The sequence below is a fragment of the Micromys minutus genome, assembly GCF_963924665.1.
Source record: "Micromys minutus genome assembly, chromosome: 4".
NCBI classification, from domain to species: domain Eukaryota; kingdom Metazoa; phylum Chordata; class Mammalia; order Rodentia; family Muridae; genus Micromys; species Micromys minutus.
Genome location: NC_137973.1, coordinates 27,297,678 through 27,318,564, shown reverse-complemented (window position 1 = coordinate 27,318,564; position 20,887 = coordinate 27,297,678). Strand labels below are relative to the sequence as shown.

The window sequence follows — 20,887 nt, the reverse complement described above, 5'->3', positions numbered from 1 at the left end:
GGAAGAATAATATCAACTAAGAGGCACAGTAAATATCTTCAACAAAATTGTACAAGAAAACTTCCCTACCCTTAAGAATGAGATGACCACGAGCATAAAAGAAGCCTTCAGAACTCCAAAAAGGTTGGACCAGAAAACAAATTCCTCCTGACACATAATAGTCAAAACACCAAGTGCCCAAAGCAAAGAAAGAATACTAAAAGCAGTCAGGGAAAAAGGTCAGGTAACATATAAAGGCAGACCAATCAGAATCACACCCGATTTCTCAACAGAGACTATGAAAGCTAGAATTGCCTGGACAGATATCATGCACACCCTAAGAGAGCACAAGTGCCAGCCCAAGCTGCTATACCCAGCAAAACTATCAATCACCATAGATGGAGAGATGAAGATATTTCACGACAAATCTAAATTTACACAATATCTGACCATAAACCCAGCACTACAACAAATTAGAGGTGGAAAACCCAATAAAATGATGGGAACTACATTCTAATAAAAACAAGAAAACTCCTAAGCAAGAAAACCAAAAGAAGAAAAAGACACAACTCAATCTACAAAAGCAATAATAGCAGGAAAGAGCAACCACTATTCCTTGATATCTATTAACATAAATGGACTCAACTACCCCAATAAAGAGACACAGGCTATCAGACTGAATACATAAACAAAAGCCAGCACTTTGCTGCATACAGGAAACTCATCTCAGAGAAAAAGACAGACACTATCTCAGAGTAAAAGGGTGGGAATAAACTTCCAGGCAAACAGCCCCAAGAAGGAAGCTGGAGTGGCTATTCTAATATCGAATAAAGTAAATTTCCAACCAAAAGTTATCAAAAAAGATAAGGAAGGACACTTTTTACTCATTACCAGAGAAATCTAAATCCTTAACATATATGCTCCAAATACAAAAGCACCCACAATCATAAAAGAAACCCTACTAAAACTCAAAAAATACATTTCACACCACACAATAATAGTGGGAGACTTTAGTACCCCACTCTCACCAATGGACAGATCATGGAAACAGAAACTGAACAAGGACACAGTAAAACTAGCAGAGAATATGAACCAACTAGAATTAATACATATCTACAGAACATACCATCCTAAAGTAAAAGAATACACCTTCTTCTCAGCACCCCATGGAGGCTTCTCGAAAATGGACCACATAATTGGAAACAGAATGAGCCTCAGTTGATATAAGAAGATTGAAATACTCCCATGCATCCTATCAGATCACCATGGTCTACAGCTGGTCTTTAACAACAACAAAGACAACAAAAAACCACATACACATGGAAACTAAACAACACTCTGTTAAACAATAGCAGGGTCAAAGAAGAAATAAAGAAAGAAATTAAAGATTTTCTAGAATTCAATGAAAACAAAAACACAACATTTCCAAACCTATAGGATGCAATGAAAGCAGTACTGAGAGGAAAACTCATAGCCTTAAGACCTTCCAAAAATAAACTGGAGAGAGCATACATCAGCAACTTGACAGCACAGCTAAAAGCTCTAGAACAAAAGGAAGCATATACACCCAAGATGAAGAGACAGCAAGAAATAATCAAATCAGAACAGAAATAGATCAAATAAAAACAAAAAGAACCATTGAAAAAATTAACAAAACCAAGAGCTGGTTCTTTGAGAAAATCAACAAGATTGATAAACCCCTAGCCATACTAACTAGAGGGCAAAGAGAGAGTATACAAATTAACAAAATCAGAAAGGAAAGTGGAGACATAACAACTGAAACTGAGAAAATTCAAGAAATTATCAGATCCTACTACAAAAACTTATACTCCACAAAATTGAAAAATCTGGAGGAAATGGACGAATTCCTAGACAGATACAAGATCCCAAAGTTAAACCAGGACCAAGTAAACCATCTAAATAACCCTATAACACCTAAAGAAATAGAAGAAGTCATCAAAAGCCTCCCAACCAAAAAAAGCCCAGGTCACGACAGGTTCAGCGCATAATTTTATCAGATATTTATTGCGGATATAACACCAATACTCTCCAAACTATTCCGAAAGATAGAATCAGATGGAATACTACCCAACTCATTTTTTGAGGCTACAATAACCCTCGTACCTAAACCACACAAAGACCCTACAAGGAAGGAGAACTTCAGACCAATCTCACTTATGAACATTGACGCAAATATACTCAATAAAATCCTTGCAAACCGAATCCAGGAACACATCAAAAGGATCATTCACCATGACCAAGTTGGCTTCATCACTGGGATGCAGGGATGGTTTAATATAAAGAAATCCAACAATGTAATCCACCATATAAACAAACTCAAAGAACAAAATCACAGGGTCATCTCACTAGATGCCGAGAAAGCATTTGACAAAATTCAACACCCCTTCATGTAAAAAGTCCTGGAAAGAACAGGAATCCAAGGTTCATACCTAAACATAATAAAAGCAATATACAGCAAACCAACAGCCAACATCAAACTTAACGGTGGGAAACTTGAAGCAATCCCACTAAAATCAGGGACTTGACAAGGCTGCCCACTCTCCCCCTACCTACTCAACATAGTACTGAAAGTCCTGGCTGGAGCAATTAGACAGCAAAAGGAGATCAAGGGGATACAAATCAGAAAGGAAGAGGCAAAAACATCACTCTTTGCAGGTGACATGATAGTGTACTTAAGTGACCCCAAAAATTCCACCAGAGAACTCCTACAGCTGATAAACAAGTTCAGCAAAGTGGCTGGATACAAAATTAACTCAAACAAATCAGTAGCCTTCCTATATTCAAAGGACAAACATGTGGAGAAAGAAATTAGGGAAAAGATACCCTTCACAATAGTAACAAAAAATATAAAATACCTTGGTGTGAATCTAACTAAGCTAGTGAAGGACCTGTATGACAAGAACTTCAAACCTCTAAAGAAGAAAATTGGGGAAGATCTCAGAAAATGGAAAGATCTCCCATGCTCATGGATTGGAATGATCAACATTTTAAAAGTGGCCATCCTACTAAAAGCAATCTACAGATTCAATGCAAATTCCCATCCAAATTCCTACCCAGTTCTTCATTGAGTTGGAAAGATCAATGTGCAATTTCATATGGAATAACAAAAGACCTGGAATATTGAAATCCATCCTCAAAAACAAGAAAACATCTGCGTGAATCACTATCCCTTACCTTAAGCTGTATTACAAGGCAATTGTACTGAAAACTGCATGGTACTGGTATAAAAATAGGCACGTAGATCAATGGAATAGAATAGAAGATCCAGAAATGAGCCCTCATGTATATTGTCACCTGATTTTTGACAAAGGAACCGTAAACATTTAATGGAAAAAGGACAGCCTATTCAACAAATTGTGCTGGTCCAACTGGCACTCAGCATGCAAAAGAATGATAATAGGCCCTTTCTTATCTTCTTGTACAAAGCTCAAGTGTAAGTGAATCAAAGATCTCTACATTAAACCAGATACACTGAAACTATTAGATGAGAAAGTAGGGAAAACCTTAGAATACATAGGCACAGGAGAAATTTTTCTGAAGAAAACACCAATGGCTCAAGCTCTAAGATCAAAGATTAACAAATGGGACTTAATGAGATTGCTAGTTTCTGTAAGGCTAAGGACATTGTCAAGAAAACAAAACGGCAACCAACAGAATGGGAAAAGATCTTTACCAACACCACATCAGATAGAGGCCTAATATCCAAGGTATACAAGGAACTCAAAAAGCTAGACACCAGAGAATCAAATAACCCTATTAAAAAATGGGGTACAGAGCTAAACAAAAGGTTCTCAGTTGAGGAACACCAAATGGCCGAAAAACATCTGAGGAAGTGCTCGACACCCTTAGCCATCAGGGAAATGCAAATCAAAACAACCCTGAGATTCTACCTCACACCAGTCAGATTGGCCAAGATCCAAAACTCAGATGACCACAGATGCTAGCGAGGTTGTGGAGAAAGAGGAACACTTCTCCACTCTTGGTGGGGTTGTAAACTGATACAACCACTCTGGAAATCAGTCTGGCGATTCCGTAGAAAATTGGACATAGTACTACCTGAAGATCCAGCTATTCCCCTTATGGGCATATACCCCAGAGACACTTTAATATACAACAAAGATACATGCACCACAATTTTCATAGCAGCTCTATTTATAATAGCCAGAAGCTGGAAAGAACCCAGATGTCCTTCAGAAGATGAATGGATACAAAAATTGTGGTACATATACACAATGGAATACTACTCAGCCACCAGAAACAATGACTTGACCCAATTCTTAAGAAAATGGCTGCATCTAGAGAATATCATCCTGAGTGAGATAACCCAGTCACAAAAGAACAGACATAATATGCAGTCACTGATAGTGGGATGCTAACCCCAGAGGCTTGCACTGCCCCAGAAACAACTCACAGACTGTGTGAAGTTCAAGAAAAAAAGAAAAAAAATAGTCAAGCTCAATCCTTACACACCAAGAAAACGTTGACTAATTCCAGTTACACCTTGTTTTACATGTACTTTTTCTCATTGTAAATAGTAAGACCTTAATGCAGAGTATCAAACCTTTAAAAAAAGAAAAAAAAAAAGAAGCACTGACTCAATTGTATTTGTATACATTTATGCAAAAATGTTTAAAAAATTTTTTATCTTTGTTTTTTAAAATAAAGTTTAAAAAAATAAAGAATTTACCTATTATCTATAGTGTCTGACTCACGTGTGACTTTGACTGAGTTGGTATCTTAACTAGGATTTACTGCTGTAAACTGAGACCATGACCACCACAACTTTTATAAAGGACAACATTCTACTGAAACTTGCTTGCTTGTTCAGTACATTATCATTATGGCAAGAAGTATGGCTGTGTCTAGGCAGACATGGCTCTGGAGGAGCTAAGCGCTCTACCTCTTGTTTCAAAGGCAGCTAGGAGAAGATTGGCACCCACGTGGTTAGGAGGAGGATCTTAAAGCACACATTCACAATGACAAACTTCCTCCATCAAGGCCACACCTCCAAATAGTACCACTCCCTTGGTCAAGCACGTTAAAACTATCACAGTTAGTTTGCCCTCTTTAGCATGAATTGAAACAAACCTATCATCTTCAACCTAAGTCTATGTTGACATTGGACATTGCAAACTATAGCATATTTAAATCCTTATCAGTCTGTTAACACTAATGTCCATGAAAAGAAAGACTCAGCCTTCATTCCACCTGTCATCATGGGTGTCTACCATCTGTTCTCTTGTGTGACCAAGCCCTGTTCTCTTCCTTAACATCTCATATGGTTGCCACTAGTTGAGCCACTGACACATACAACAATAAATTCAAACAGAGAACTGGAGACAGTTGCCCAAAAAGAAGCAGAGCCTGTAGAGCCAAATAGAAGTGGCCATGCTACTGGCAAAGATAACAATAACAACACGGCAAGAGCTGAGGGCTTACTACATATCAGGCACTAGTTCTAACATATCAGAAAGTGTGATGCAGCCAATCCCACAACCTATGAGATGCATAATACTGTTATCCCTAGTACAGATATTCACAGGAAAGCTTTAAAAAGAGAGGAGAGAATCCAACTATGAGGCCTGAAAAATAACTCCAAATATGCAACCCTCTGACAATCACTGACTTATTTTACTCAGATGATGTATGAAAGGATAATTTTTAAATAGCATGAAATAATAAAAAATGTCAAAAATTTAGTCCTATAATTACTTTTTATGTAGCTTATGGAAGGGCTTAGAGAAATGGAGACTGTAGAGAACAGAGGAAAGAAGACTAGCTCTAGTCAACAAAATGTGGAAAACAGTAGGAATATTGCCTCTTGCTTCTCCAGGAACAGCAGCACTTCATCTGCACTGAGGGAGCTTAGACAGCTCTATGTCATCTTTGCAGAAGCTCAGTATCTTCTCTGGGTTACTTACCTCCTTCAACAGAGCAGAGGAGAGATTGAAACACAATAAATTCAAACAGAGAGCTCAATATCAATCATAGAGGATGTGTGATTGGCAGGACCCCTTGGAGAAACAGTATCTTAAAGGCTCTGGCCTAGAGCTAGGTTATCCTATTGAAGGATACAAGAAGAAACCCCCAAACTTGACCATGCTTCTCTGACACTGAGAAATAGAGAGTACCCTTCCACTCTTTACACAAATGATCTGAAAACAAAAGACAAGGAAATGAAGGCCACTGAGTGCTTTGAAAGGCAAAAAACTTTTGCTATAAAGTATGAGAGCTTCAAGCCAAGGAATGTAGTTTAGTGTGTAGCCTGTGTGAGGTTTTAGGTTCAGTCCCCAGCAAATTAATAATAATAATAATAATAATAATAATAATAATAATAGGATGGTGGGGGAGAGAAAGAGAGTTCTCTTATATTTATTTTTACTAAAATAAGAGCAACAAAAATCTATAAAACAAGATAAAACTTTATTTTATCAAAACTTTAACAAGACAATCTCTACATTATATTTCTTTTATTCATCTCTCCTCTTTTCCTCCTACTCTCCTGTCCATTTTTCAGAACATCATGGAGAAAAATAAGGCTTCATGTGCTAATGACAAATGATGAAGGTAGAGTTTCAGAGCTCAGCAGAACCCATCCAGGCAAAGTCAGGACACAATACTGGGCAGCAAGTGTTGGCAGTCTGCCTTGCTATTGGAGGAACATGTGGTCCTGGTACTTAGGATGCTCTATGGATACAATGGCACAAGACTTCAGAGACAAGGCATCTGTTATGGACAAGTCACCACAGTCAGCTCTGTGCTTCCAACCAAGAAGTACCAGTGCTGAGAATAATGGCAGTATGGGACACTGGACAGCAAGGCTTGCACAGAGGGGTGATGGCAAACTGTTGGAAAAGGACTGGGGCCTTTAACTTGTTTTTCCATTTCTCCAACAAGCATCTATAATATATACTAACACTTAAACACAGATTAGAAGCTGACACAGGCTACCTAGTGGTAAAGAAAATTCTGCTACTGTCCTGGAAAAACTCACAATCTAAAAGACCTACATATTTGCAAGGGAGCATTCACACATGCACAAGTGAATGTGTGAGCAGAGGAGGTGAAGGCACTCTCCCTGAGCCATGGATTAGCACTGGAAATTACCAAACAGACCATAGATACCAAGCATAGGGGCAGACAACTTGGTAAGGAGGTATGACAAGAACCAGCCCATATCCTCCCCTGGCTAAGCAGACAAGTTACCCAAGAGAGAAGATGCTTAACTCAGACTCAAAAAACTATAAGTGAAAAACTTGGAGGACACTGGTAGATATCATGAAGTGAGGATGAGGTCATCCCAACTGGAGAAATGAACAAGGTAAAGAGTTTTTTAAATGAGAGGACAGAGACACTAATTTAAGGTGAGAGGTAAAGACAGACACCCAGCAGGAAAAAGTGCATCCTCCGATAGGGCTAGGGCCTCCCTCAGTGCTTGAAATGAGGCCATGTCTTGATAATGTTGTACAATGCCTGCCCAGGGGACAGAGTATTAGACACATCACTGTGGCCCATTAGCAGGTAGTTTGGGGTCAGGTACCCCTTGACCACAGCACACTGGATCAAGTCCTGGGCTGCCTCCAGTGCAGCTGCATTGGGTGAAGAACCTGCAAAACACAGTCAAACCACTGGTTGTAAGATCCCAGGGTACCCAGAGAGGATAGAACATGTTCCAAAACCCACCCAGACTACCATCAAAATAGCATATTTGATTTCTGGCAGTCATTCTACAGACAAACAGAACAGTAAATCAATATTTTACATATCTCAGTCCCAAAGTTTCCCTGACTCTAAATTCCTGGAATACAGTTCTGAATGACTCTAAATGTTTTCCCTACAGTGAAAATTTGTCCTGATAGTTCTCTATTGGAAATATTTTAGTACCCTAAGAGCCATCTGGCAATTCCTAGATTGACAAAAGTGGGAGAGAAAAAAGGATATTTTCATTGTTGAGTTGGTAGAAGGCAATGACCATACCAACCAAACTTCAAAGTACAGATCTGTAACAATGAGTTATCTCACCCAGAATGTCAGGAGTAGCAAGATTTACAGGCCTTCTCAACAGAGCCAATATTCAGCCTCTCCTTACCTGCCCTTAGCCTCCATCTAGGGCTCATCTTCAAACCAACCAGAAATGTGTAGCAATAACAGTACCTCACCTTTCCAGAGACTCAAAAAAAAAAAAAAAAAAAAAAAAAAAAAAAAAAAAAAAAAAAAACACTGTAGCTCTAGTCAGGAGCTCTCTGTAAATAAATGCTTTCAGTGGCGTCAAGGCAAATACCTAAATCCCTGTCTTGGTGTGTAAGGCTAAGTAATCTAGAATTGTTACTATGAGAACCAAATTAGGATAGATTACAAAGGGGAACTGAAATTACTCAAAATGACATTTTCCTTTGCTTCACCCATTTATTGTAGCAGAAAGGGGGGAGAGCAGGGGATGGGGAGAGCAGAAGAGATAGAGAATGATAAAAAGAGAAATGGAAGACAGAGAAGGGGAAAGACTAAAACTTGTCTGTATAAAGTAACTATAGAATGCCTACTCTTTGGGATCTGAAGGTCACTTTCAACCACACTCATATTAGATAAATGTAAATACGAAGCTTTAGCATATGATGCTTTAAACAAATCAGACACTCTCCTCAAACATCACGCAAGGATCCCAACTGGCCAAAGCTTCCACTTACCTGTGAATATGCCCATGAAGGTGATACTCAAAGCGATGTCATTGTACCCATCGGTGTTGGAGCCTTGGTTATTCCATCCCACCCCTTCATAAACACCACCATCCTGGCCCACAAGGAAACTGGAGATGCACAGAAGAGATGAAGGTTAGCATGAAAGACACTCTAGGATTGACCCTTGCCTTCCTTCATTTATTCACTTTTTTTTAAACTCAACTAAGCACAAAGTTTCAGAACCAGTAGGAGAGAGTCATTGTGAGTGGTATGCTAGTGAAAACATCTGGAGGAATGGGGCTCTAGTGGGATCCAGACTTAAAACATTTTCTGATCTCTATAGGAGTAAATTGCCACAGTAGCTGCTGTTAGAATATAAATGACTTATCAACTGACTCCCTGATTTCTCAAATGTCTAACCATCATTTCCCATAAAGTTGAACCTTCCAACCCCTCTTCCTTCTCTAGTCATCCTCTTCCTTTGAAGTCCACTATGTCATGATCTGCTCACCCTTCTGTTTGGCAGATCCATCTCTGTATCTCATCCTCCTCAAGTTTGTGCTCCGTGGCGTGCTCTCCTGCACCTCTTCCTTCTCTACATACTCACTCAGAACTAGCCTATCATTTCCTTGGCTTCTTCACCATCCATGAAAGTGCATAACTCACATTTGGAGCCACCTCCACCTTCTCTGGGGTAGCACTGGAGAGAAAAATCACCACCCACTGGCCCCAAACCCAGGCCTCCGCCCACTCACTTTAACTACCTGCCAGCCAAGGCTTGTCACCAGTGTCTTCCAGCCACCTCTCTGACATAGTGTTATGCCATAGTCACTAGCCACTCACATTCATGAACTCTTAAATACCTCCACTTCTCCCTGTGACATCTATACCCTCTTAGCTCTATAAATATCTTGCCTTACCTGGATTGCCACAAATCTTAAATTCTCCTTACCCTCACCATTCTGTTCCCAAAGCATTATCCATATCCACTATGCCTTTTTCGAATACAAATTATTGTAAAATCTTGTTCTTGATCCTTTGTGCAGAATCTAAACTCCCAGTTGAAGATATGTCATTCTGCAGAACATGGTTCTTTGCCTCCCAGCCTTGCCTCTCACCACACCCAATGTTGGCATTTATGTGATCATAATCAATCGCTCAGATCCTCAAAGACACTATTCTTACCCTGGAATCCAGGCCTTCACCTGTATTTGAAGCACTCTTGCTGCTTCCTCCTCTGATTTGTCCCCACTCCCTCCTGGGGTCCCAGCCAGTGAGTTTCTCCTCTGTGGAACCAGTCCTTCATTCCTCTTCCTGCCTTCCTGCTCATCCGTCATGTGTGCCTCATAAGCACTTAATTTACCTTGTTGAGACTAGTGTTGTAAGTTCTTTGTCTCCTTCACTGAGGTCTGAATGCCAAAAAGGTAAGAGCCACCTGTGCTTCCTGCCCCAGAGCATACCCTAATGTTGTCATGTATGAGAGCATTTCCTGAGTTCGGACCCTTTCAAGAATGGCAACAGGACACACGATATACATCGGGAGCTGGGAAAACGGTAACTAGAGCCCAAACAGGAAAGAAAATCCTGTATCCTCAGTTGAAAAAAAATGTTTCTAAATTTGTATTTAATATTCACATCTCCATTGCAGTTTGAGAGAACAACACCAGATTATCCTGAATGACAAGACCTACTAATCATTTGGTAAGTCCTGATACATAATTAGAGGTAATATTTTCTCCCATCTTTAAAGAGCTTCACTAAAGAGGATCATTTATCTTAGAAGAATATATCAAGTAACAAATGCAACTGAGGCAGACATATTGCACACAAGTGCCTGGTGGAGATAATCAAGACTACAATACAACTCCGGAAGCTAATCCATGATTGTTCCCAGAGTAGCGGGTCTTTCTATTAACACATATAAACACACCATATGAGTTAGCAGTGGCTTGTTCTTAGGCTTTAAGTTTATTTTGTTTGTAATGGGAAATGAGCTGAGTTGTTCTTGTATCTTAGCTGCAAGCTCTGGATACATACTTCCATGTTTTTGACTGTTTAGTGAAACATTTTATTTTCTATGTGTGCCAGTCTTAAGTTACTGTCTTTTAATGTAAATATTCTTTATTAAAAGATTTATTTATTTTATTTATATGAATACACTTTAGGTGTCCTCAGACACATCAGAAGAGGGCATCTGATCTCATTACAGATGGTTGTGAGCCACTATATGGTTGCTGAGAATTATACTCAGAACCTCTGGGACAACAGTTGGTGCTCTTAACCACTGAGCCATTTCTCCCTAATGTAAGTGTTCTTAATCAACAAAATCCAGTCACAGAATTTTGATATTCATTTAGATTACATTGCATGAAGATGAAGAGAGAAAAAAGGAACAGGGTAGGAGGAGAAAAGGAAAGAGGGAGAAGAGACAGACAGATAAGAATTAGTAACACATTAACACATTCTTTACTATGGAATTACAGACCTTGGTGCTATGAAATTATTGAAGATTTATCCAGTCTCTCTGTGTAGAAAGACTCTCCCTCTGAGTATTCAGACTCTTAGATGCAAAGGGCTGCCACAATAACATCAGAAGGAGAAGTTCAAGCATAGGGCATCACCTGAGTCACAGTGTAATGAGAGGCAGTGGACTTGGGTTAGTCTCCTCTACAGATTCCACAATCTCACATGTCGTACCTTCCTCTAAATATCTCCTCAGAAGCCTTGGTATCTATAATGTCCATAAACTGCCTTTGATAGGTGCATATTATGAGGAGATGCCTGGAACTATGACTGCCCCTAATATGTATCCTAAATAAAGCATCCTGGGTTGAGTTAGAAGTCAATGTAGTAAGTACCTATAGGTCTCTCATATGGTCATTAATCTATTAAAAATATCTGCCTTTCCCCCCTATTGAGAGATTCTGATTCTCCCACTGAAGGATAAAAGATGACTTACTTATACCCAATGTCACATGCGTTCAGGCTGTCCATGAAGAAGGTCTGGAGATCGTGCATCAGCAGGCGGCATTCATCAGGCTGACTGCACGTTCTCCCACCAGTGTGAAGGATGATGGCATACTTTGCAGGGAGAGTCATTGTGGAGCAGTGGGCCTCTCTTGCCCCCCAAGCAGACCGTGGAACTATGTGGGGACAAGCTGCTGTAGAGTAAAACAGCAAAGCATAGATGAGTCATTTTACTAACACATGCCAACCACATGACTACTGAAGGCTGGTGTAACCCTCTGTTTGTTGGGATTTCCAAACTACCCTCAAACCTCATCCCAATCCTGACTGTGGTACTCTGGAATATACTGATCCAAGCAGTTTTATTATGATCCATAGAAGATTTATTATGGAAGCCTGTTTGATAGACGTTTAAAGCCAATAAGATTCTGCTTGTATAAAGCGATCCTAAATACAGAGAGATGACAGCAATCTCAAGGAAGTGGTCAAACTGATTCAGGGCTCATGACAATGAGGACAAGTTTCTTCAAACTTTATTAAGCCCAAGAGAAGGCCAATAGTTCAGACTTGTTTTATCTCAAAAGCTTCGGAAGTCCCTGACACACTGACCTCTCCTGCCTATGCCTCTGTGTGTGTGTGTGTGTGTCTGTGTCTGTGTCTGTGTCTGTGTGTGTGTATCTGTGTGTGTCTGTGTGTCCATGTGACTTGTTGAACTACCTACAAATTATACAATAAGCTCCACATTTGAGAGTGGCAACCCAGACTGGGGTGAGCTTTTGGTGATGGGTTCTCTCATAAGTAAGCCCTCACCCATGCTTCTGTAATTAACCCCAAAAAACTCATCGGTTTAGGGGGGAAGAAGGGATGGACTGAGGAAGGAAGGAAACAAAGAAACAAAGAAGTTTGGTTTTAGTTTTGGCTGGAGGGATGGCTCAGTGACTAAGAGCACTTGTTGCTCATGCAGAGGGCCTGGGCTTGGTTTCTAGTGTTCACATGATAGCTCACAATCATCTGTAATTCCAGTTCCAGGGGATCTGATGGCTTCCATGGGCACAAGGTTCACACATGGTATGTGTGTGTGTGTGTGCGTGTATGTGTGTGTGTGTGTGTGTGTGTGTGTGTGTGTGTGTGTGTGTGTGTGTGTATACATATGTGGACAAAATACATATGGACAAAATACTCATACACATAAACAATAAAACAAAAGAATCTAATAACTCATTGGTTTTTATGTTGCCACTGCTTGTTGACCCAAAACAGCATCTAACTTGTTGTCTGAATTTTTTATTTCCTTCTTTAATGTCAGAGTGACAATGTCAAGTTATTTTCTATATTTATAAATGTGTAGTTGTAAAAAATAACTGTGCAGTAATGTGCCTGGCCCTTTTCTATGCCTATTTCATTCTCTAACAATTTTGACCATATAACACACTGAGTGTTTTACCTGTTCGATGTGTCCCTTCTCTTTCTCTCCCCTCTGCACTGAAACTCTATGATTCAAGGGTTCTTGTGCTTTACTGATTATATCCAATTTTTGCTGAGGAAGCACGTGTGGTGTGAGTGCAGAAAGACTGTTCACCAGTCATCCTGATGGGGTGCTGTCACCATAGCTAATGCAGAAAGAGCCTTATTCTCAAGGCTTGCCAGAATCAGTATTTCAGAAAGCTAGGTGACCACATTGCTCCTGGGAGGGATGTAAGAAAACCTGTAGGGTCACTCCTGGGTCTCACCTTTCTTCGGTTTCTCCTTCTGTGGAGGGACCAGGCAGTCTTCACTTTTCACAACAAGTGGCTGGATATACTTGGATGACAAGTGGCCCTTCTTCACGGCATGGGAAATCAGGCCCTTCATAGCTGACAGAGCAACAGGGCTGGGACTATGACCTGGAAGAAAGTAGTTTCTAGGTATCCCAGTCCGGCCTAGTATCAGGGAACAGTGGGAAGAAGCCAGGGTGCTCTGACAAACCTACACAGCTGCTTGAGGAAACTATGGGGACAGGTCAGAGAGGTGAGCATCAAGGACCTGCTATAGTTGGGCTCTGGGTAGCTCAGGTTGAAGCCCTCCCCAAAGATGTGCCGAGACTTCACATGCCCATACCCTCTGTCCACAAGAGAACTTTAAGGTAGCCATGCCTGGTAAGCCCCACCTGCTCATGTCGGTGATTCCCACCATTATTATTCTCAAGCACTATTAGCAGCCCCCTTGTTCATGAAGAACAACATGAGATCTAAAGATGCATGCTTCAAATCCCAAACACAAATAAATCCATAGATTGAGCAGGCGTCCCGGACCCAGTAATCTGTGGGAACCACCCCCTATTGGAAATGGAAAGTGCAGGCTTATGTTCCCCATGTTGTGTCACTTTGGCTTATCTGCTTCTCTGAAACCTGGGTAGCACACTATAGTAATCGGAATAATGGAATCTACCTGGACTATCCCAAAGGGCACTAAGTGGGAAATGAGAAACTACAGAAATCAGCTAACAGACAGACATGCTGCTAGGACTGAATGTTAGGATTCAGGGGCAGGGGTTGGAATCAACAGACTTGGAAGAAAATGAAAGACTGTTATTAGAGGCTGGGATGCCCCAGAACAAAACACAAAACAAATTCTATGTGTCACACTCCACTTTGAGATTTCATTTCATTTTGTTTTGCTTAGATTTTTTTCTGTTTTTGAGACGGCAGGGAGAGAGAGAGGGAGAGGGAGAGGGAGAGAGAGAGGGAGAGAACATGAAGTAGGGAAATCAGGAAGGAGTTGGAGAGGGGAAAACATGGTCAAAATATATTGTATGAAAAATTTAAAACAACTGTCAACTTGAGCATATCTTGGAGACAAACTTATGGATACATTTCCTGAAGTACACTGAGGTGGATGGCCCACTCTAACTTCAGACAGCTCCATTCTGTGAATGGAATCCTGGACTGAACACGGGAGAGAATGGGGTGAGCCCGAGTGTCATCCTCCTGTTTCTAACCACGGGTGCAATGCCACCAGTCACTTAGAGCCTCTGATATGATGTCTGCCCTCAAACGGTGAGCAAAAATAAACCCTTCTTTATTTCCTTAAGTTGGCTTCATCTGGTATTTGGTTACAGTAACAAGAAAAATACCTAATACAGCTGTTGTTCTTTTTTTAGTGGATAGAAAATCTAAGAGTGAGAAACAGAGGGTCATCTGGTCTACAGCCACAGACCTGTACATCCTGGAGAAAGGGTGCATTAACTACTAACACAGAGATATAACACACAAACCACAGGTCTATCTGAAGAAGAACAAAGCAAGAACCTAGCAGATGGAAGCCCAGTACAAAGAGCAGGAGGGGCTCACCTAATGAAGCCTGGGAGTTGGAGGAAGAAATGTGGCAGAACATATGTAGCAGAGGTGTAGCTTGATCTTCATGTGGGTACCCAACAACTAAAGTGGCTATCTCTGACTCAGTTGCCTGCCTGTGAATCCTACTTCCCTAACTGAGCTGTTCTCTCTGGCCTCAGTGACAGGAAATGTATGCAGTCCTGATGCAACCTGAGGTGCCAGGGTGAGTTTCTTCTCCAGGCGGACTTCCCCCTTCTGGGGGGGGGTGAATGGGAAGGGAGGGAGACAGCCATGTGTGGAGGGGCTGGAAGAAGAAGGGACTGCAATTGGGATGTGAATAGATTAATTAATGGGGGGAAAAGAAACATGGCAGAGATATAGGAGGAAGCCAGAGCAGAAGGAGAAAAGCATCATGTTGTGTATTCAAGAAACCAAGGGAGGAAAAGGCGCCAGGAGCAACTGGCTTTACAGAGATGCCTGAAAGGACAGCAGGACATCAAGGCAGAGAAGCAGAGATCTCTTGGAAGGACTGCCAGCTGAAGTGCCATTACCTTTCTGGGTACCAAAGAAGGCAACACCTAAGGAGATGTTGTTGTAACCCTGGTCATGAGAGCCTTGAACATTCCAACCAACACCTTCATATACTCTGCCATCATCCCCAACCAGGAAACTGTGGGCAGAGAAACACAAATTACTGACTGGCACTGACACATTCCTGAAAAGGGAAACCACCTACTTAGGCTGAGAAGGGAGAACAGCTCAGGGCAGCTTCACAAAAGTATCTGCATGAATTTCTCTGAGACAATAAAAAGACCAAGTTATGTATTCTCATCCTTAACACTGAAAAGGATCCACACACACACATCTCATACTCCCTTCCTATACCCAAGTTATATAAAAATCATCCTAAATACTAAGAAGAAAGAGAGGACCTTGTTCATCTGCAGAAGCTACAGTTGATCTAGCCACATAATATTTGTCTCCATGGATTCCATACATCCTTAAAAATGGGTCTCCTCCCTCCCACTGAAGACATACTGACCACATGATCTTCGAACAGGCTACTCATTTGTTTTCTCCATGATAGGTAACAACCTACATAAATACACCATGTGAAACACAAACACGGTGTCAGGCAATGTGTTTGAGGAGTGATCCCAGAAGCCACAGAGATGGAACAAGGAGAATAAAGACCAAAGCTATGCTCCTGAACTAGCAGAGAGGGCACCCAGATTGCCACTCACCCAACATGTCCTGCTGAAGAACTGTGTATATGCACTTTAGAGCCATCCTTCAGAAGGACTGGGCTGATTAAGTTAAACACTAATTCCTGTCCTCCATGCATCATTAATTCTCCTAAACCATAGACGCCTCAGAGAAAGCATGGTTTAGGAAAGCAGAGATGCTGTGGACACTTGAAACGAGAAGCCATTACCAAGCTCCAGACTGTTGACAACTGGCCAAAGTCAAATAAGAGTCTCCTAGATTGGCTGTTGGGGTCATAGATGGGATAATTTCCCCAGGGAGATCAGAGCCCATACCTGTAGTGTGGTGAGAATACCTCGGATGGAGACAGGTTGAGCTAGTTTAGAATAGATGACTGTATCTCTGTATGATACTGAGGAAAGCAAACCACCTCCCTACCTTGGGGAAATGGTGATTCTTGCTCTGCCCTACTCAGACTGGTAGGTAAGAAAGACCCCTGTAAACTGTGATGTATCAGGTAAACCAATATTTTCAGAAGCATTCAAAGGAGCAGTTATGTCTTGATCTTCATTCTGCATCTCAGAGGCAGGAACATCACAGAAAATTATGAATTGAATTTTTCAAACTGAATACTGTTTTCATTACAAAACCTATAGAACCACAACCAAGAAGGCAAGGAAAACGGGTGGAAAGGCTACAAGAACCTTAACAAAGCAGCTCTGGGCACATGAATGGCCCAGCCACATACTTGTAGGCCACATCACACCAGCTGTTGCGTACGTGATAGGCTTGTAGTTCCCGAAGCTTCTGGCTACAGACAGTTTTGTTGTGGCACTCAAGTCCAGGGACATGGTGTGTGACAAGGACATCAACTGGCCTGCTCAGCTTGGAGCTGCAGCCAATTGCTTCTGCCCCCCATTCCTTACGAGAAACCGTGATGAAGACATCTGTGGGGAAAGTACGGCACATCAGTTAGTGCATCGTACATTTCCCGCCTGAGCTGCACATGTTGTCTGACCCATGGTGCCGAAAATGCCCCAGAAGAGGTATCAGCAGCTCACTGTACCTTCCTGCTCCTGTGTATACCTTGCAGGCTCTCACGGCCAATGCAGCTGAACTGGCCAGGGAGTCTGGATATTTTGTTCTTCCATCTTAGAAATCCCCATCATAAGTGCACCCCCATTAGGAAGGATGCCCATGACTTCCACTTGTCCCCACCCAGCCCTCTAGCCTGATTTTGCATCCACTGACAATCCCCTCTATAACCTCTACTCTCCTTAAGAGGGTCACACCTCTTCCTCTGCCTAGGGGACCTCATCTGCCCTTTACTCTCTGACATGCTGAACTCAGAGACCAGCTCTCTACCCTACATATGTTTCTCCCATTTTTATATCGTTCCCCTATATCCAAAAAGTGTAAAAAAAAATTAAGCAATTGAGCTGCTGGCCAGAGCCCCTCTACAATTCAATGGTATTCAACCTGTCCAGGTTGGTTGTGCAAACTTGCAATGTATTTCTGGCCACATAAGAAACCACAGCAGATAAGAATGTAGCCTTCTGGCAATTCTTGGTACTTAAAGGACATTATGTTTAATCTTCATTCACCAAGAAAACTTTGAAAATTTCCATGTTACGTTTTGTTTTATATGTACTTTATGCTCATTACAACTAGTAAGATTTCAATGCATACTATCAAACCTTTTTTAAAAAACCAAGTACTGACAAAAATATATTCATATAGTTTTTTGCAAAAATGCTTTTAAAAATCTGTACATTTATCTCTGTTTTTTTAATAAAGGTATTTAAAGAAAAAAAAAAAAAAAGGAAGTCCCAGCAGATCCTTTGGTCTCCTTACCTTCACGGCCCAGGATTCCTTTCTCAAGGAACTGGGAGATGTTGCCAAGCAATTTCTGCAGCCCTTCTGACACCTGATTTGTTTGTGGGTTTTCCCAGGAGGAAACACCTACAAAAAGAATGTCCCTGTTTTCATCATTCTTCAAAGAGTTCCAAAACCCTTTGATAATAATGGGAATAACAGAGCTCTAGCCAGAAATGACTGCTCTTTCCACTACCTTTTTCTCTTCCTAAGTCCCCAAGTGTCCTCCAAGAAGCCCTTCTGGGTTGACTAGGAAAGCCCCTCTAACAGATGGTGGCATGGTTTTCTCTAATACTGTCTTCTGGTAATTCCTCAGAATGATAGTTCATTGTTATAGGTAGGAATTAGGCAAATTGAAAAATTAAAGGACACATATAAGCATACAATTAGCAAAAATAACTGAGAAATATATTCAAGCACCTCAAAACTTAAAAAAAAAGTTTTCATCTGTGTACATCATGTGTGTCTGACGCACTAAGAAAAAATGGTTAAAATGGCCTTTCATGAATCAAGACATCTCCTGCTCAGTGTAAGGCTGTTAGTCAAACCCATGCTCCTACTCCAAAGGACTGTGAGGCCTGTCACCAGGTACTGGTTTACATTATTGCTCCAAAGGAGCCTTGTTTTACTGACAAGCACAAATATAAGTTTGGGTAAATGCTAGCTGGCATAATATTAATACAGATATAACCATTGTTACCATTGATTGGTTCTTACTGCCAAGTGCTAAGTCAGGCATGTGTGTTACCTCACTTGATTCTCAAGTTTAAGAAGAAAGCAACCTTTCTCAATCTTGATAGAGAACATAGAATTCAAAGAATGTAATTTAAAGGATCTAACCACTTATTGAAAACTATTCCTTGGGGTAGAGCAAAGAGTTGGCCCCAGGACTCCACAAAGTTCTTTTGACATGCCAGGAAAGAGCATGCATTTGGTCCAGAGTGGGGTAAAACTTACCCCATGCCGGAAGAACCAAGGTAGAGAAGACAAGAAGCCACAACAGCATCCTTAGGTGGTCCTAAGTCACCTACACAAAAAGAGACACTGACAATTAACATGACTGTGCCAGCTGCCAAGGACATGTCACTGGACTGTGTGAAACCCTGTCTATCTACTGACTTGCTGTGAGCCTTCTGAGGACCAGCACCTGGCTAAGGCTCTGGGTGCCCTGTACACAGCTGGTAGACAACATCCTAGTACAGACTCCTAACTATTTTACTGGTGCCTGCTCTGTGTGTGTGTGTGTGTGTGTGTGTGTGTGTGTGTATGTGTGTCTGTGTGTGTTTGTGTGTGTGTGTTATTTGCACAGTAAGTCTTAACTAATCCTCACTCAAATTCTGTATATACAGGAACAAAATCTAAGAATGGTTCTACTAAGAAATCCAAACTCACATGGAAGGGTCTAATGCAGACATTCTTTTTCCAGCTAGGAATAAGACCAGCTGAGGTAAGCAGGATGTAGGAGTTGAGAGAGACCAGACCTGGTTCTTGGGCAAAGGGGACCTGTGTCTTAAAACTGGCTTAGCAGAGTCAAGTTTCTTCTGGAGATTTTAAAGCTCACACTCAAACAGGACCAGCTGAAACTGGGGGGATGGTTCAGTTGCTAAAGTGTTTGCCAAGTGAGAATGATGGAGTTCAAAATTAAAAAAAAAAAAAAAACAAAAAAACAAAAAAAAACAGCTGAGTGTGAGGGTGGCTGTGCAAGTCAGTGGTTCCACTACTGGGAGGTGGAGACAGGCAGACAGACCCCTGTTCAGCCAGCCTGGCCAAACCCATGATGTCAGCAGTCACTGAGATGTCCTGTCTAAGAAAACAAGATGGAAAGCAGTTGACAAAGACACCCGACCTGGACCTCTAGCTTCCACATGCATGTAAACACACACACAGACACACACACACACACACACACACACACACACACACACACACACACACACACGCGCGCGCGCGCGCGCGCGCAAGGGGGGAGAGAAAGAAAGGAGAGAGGAGAGGAAGGGGGAGGAAGGAGATAGATGGGGGAACACTGGCATATACATATACACTGCCATGCTCTCGTACAGAATAAACAAAATAGAATTACCTGGGGACCCTGTTCTACTCCAGTCCAGCAGGTCAGAGGACAGCCAGCTCACCAGTCCCTTTCAGGTAGTTCCCGCCTTCTGCCTTGGTTTCCAGGCCTTGTACTTCCTCTAGCAGGTGTCTCCTCCTACTCTCCCTGGCTCTAGAGGGCAACCTGTCACTAGGAATGAAGCACTCAAACTCCAACTTCCTCAAAAGAAGTGAGGGAGCCCAAAAAAGGATGGAGGATAGAAGACTGAGACTGAGATTCAATGCACTTCAGAGCACCAACAGGAACTCAGTAGAGAACAGACAAACTGAGAGCACAGGGACCCACCCTGTGAATAAGCTTGGGTTCCTCCTTCCTTGGAAAGGATACAATTGCCACATCCTCCTCACCTCCTTCAGCTCAGCCTTCATAAATGCCTGGTGGGTGTTTCCGACATCAGTGAACTTCTTGCCAATAGCAGTCTACTCTCAATTCTTAAGGCCATTGGTTTAGGTCATTTACCAGTTACTCCAAATGCCTTTCTACCAAAGTCACCAACAGAGGCAGGATTGAAAGAAAGTAGAAAGCTGTGTTCCCAGGAGGTAGTCCACTGTGCCTAAATCTGATCCTGTAGCCTGTGTGTACAACACCTTTCCTCCTGCTACACTCACTCTATGACCCAGGAGAGGAAACAGTCTTCACCTACTACTGACTCAGGGCCTAATTATGTCATTCCTGACCAGGTATCCTGGAAGTTCTACATTCCAGCGTCTTCACAGGGGATATACAGCCTCTCAGCTTCC

At 41.6% G+C, this 20,887-nt stretch overlaps 1 protein-coding gene across 2 annotated transcripts; it reads right to left on the bottom strand.

The window, feature by feature from the left end:
* Positions 1–7,428: 7,428 nt before the first annotated feature.
* On the bottom strand, positions 7,429–19,043 carry PGLYRP4 (peptidoglycan recognition protein 4; the record flags this gene model as incomplete). Of its 2 annotated transcripts, none has more annotated exons than XM_080916352.1 (8): positions 7,429–7,607; positions 8,685–8,803; positions 11,635–11,836; positions 13,373–13,525; positions 15,508–15,626; positions 16,911–17,109; positions 18,017–18,124; positions 18,995–19,043. In XM_080916352.1, 8 exons carry the CDS (start codon positions 19,041–19,043, stop codon positions 7,429–7,431), a joined length of 1,128 nt encoding a protein of 375 aa, XP_080772478.1. The 2 variants fall into 2 exon arrangements, with proteins under 2 accessions (XP_080772478.1, XP_080772479.1); XM_080916353.1 differs by having other exon boundaries at positions 11,635–11,833.
* Between the last annotated feature and the right edge of the window lie 1,844 nt (positions 19,044–20,887).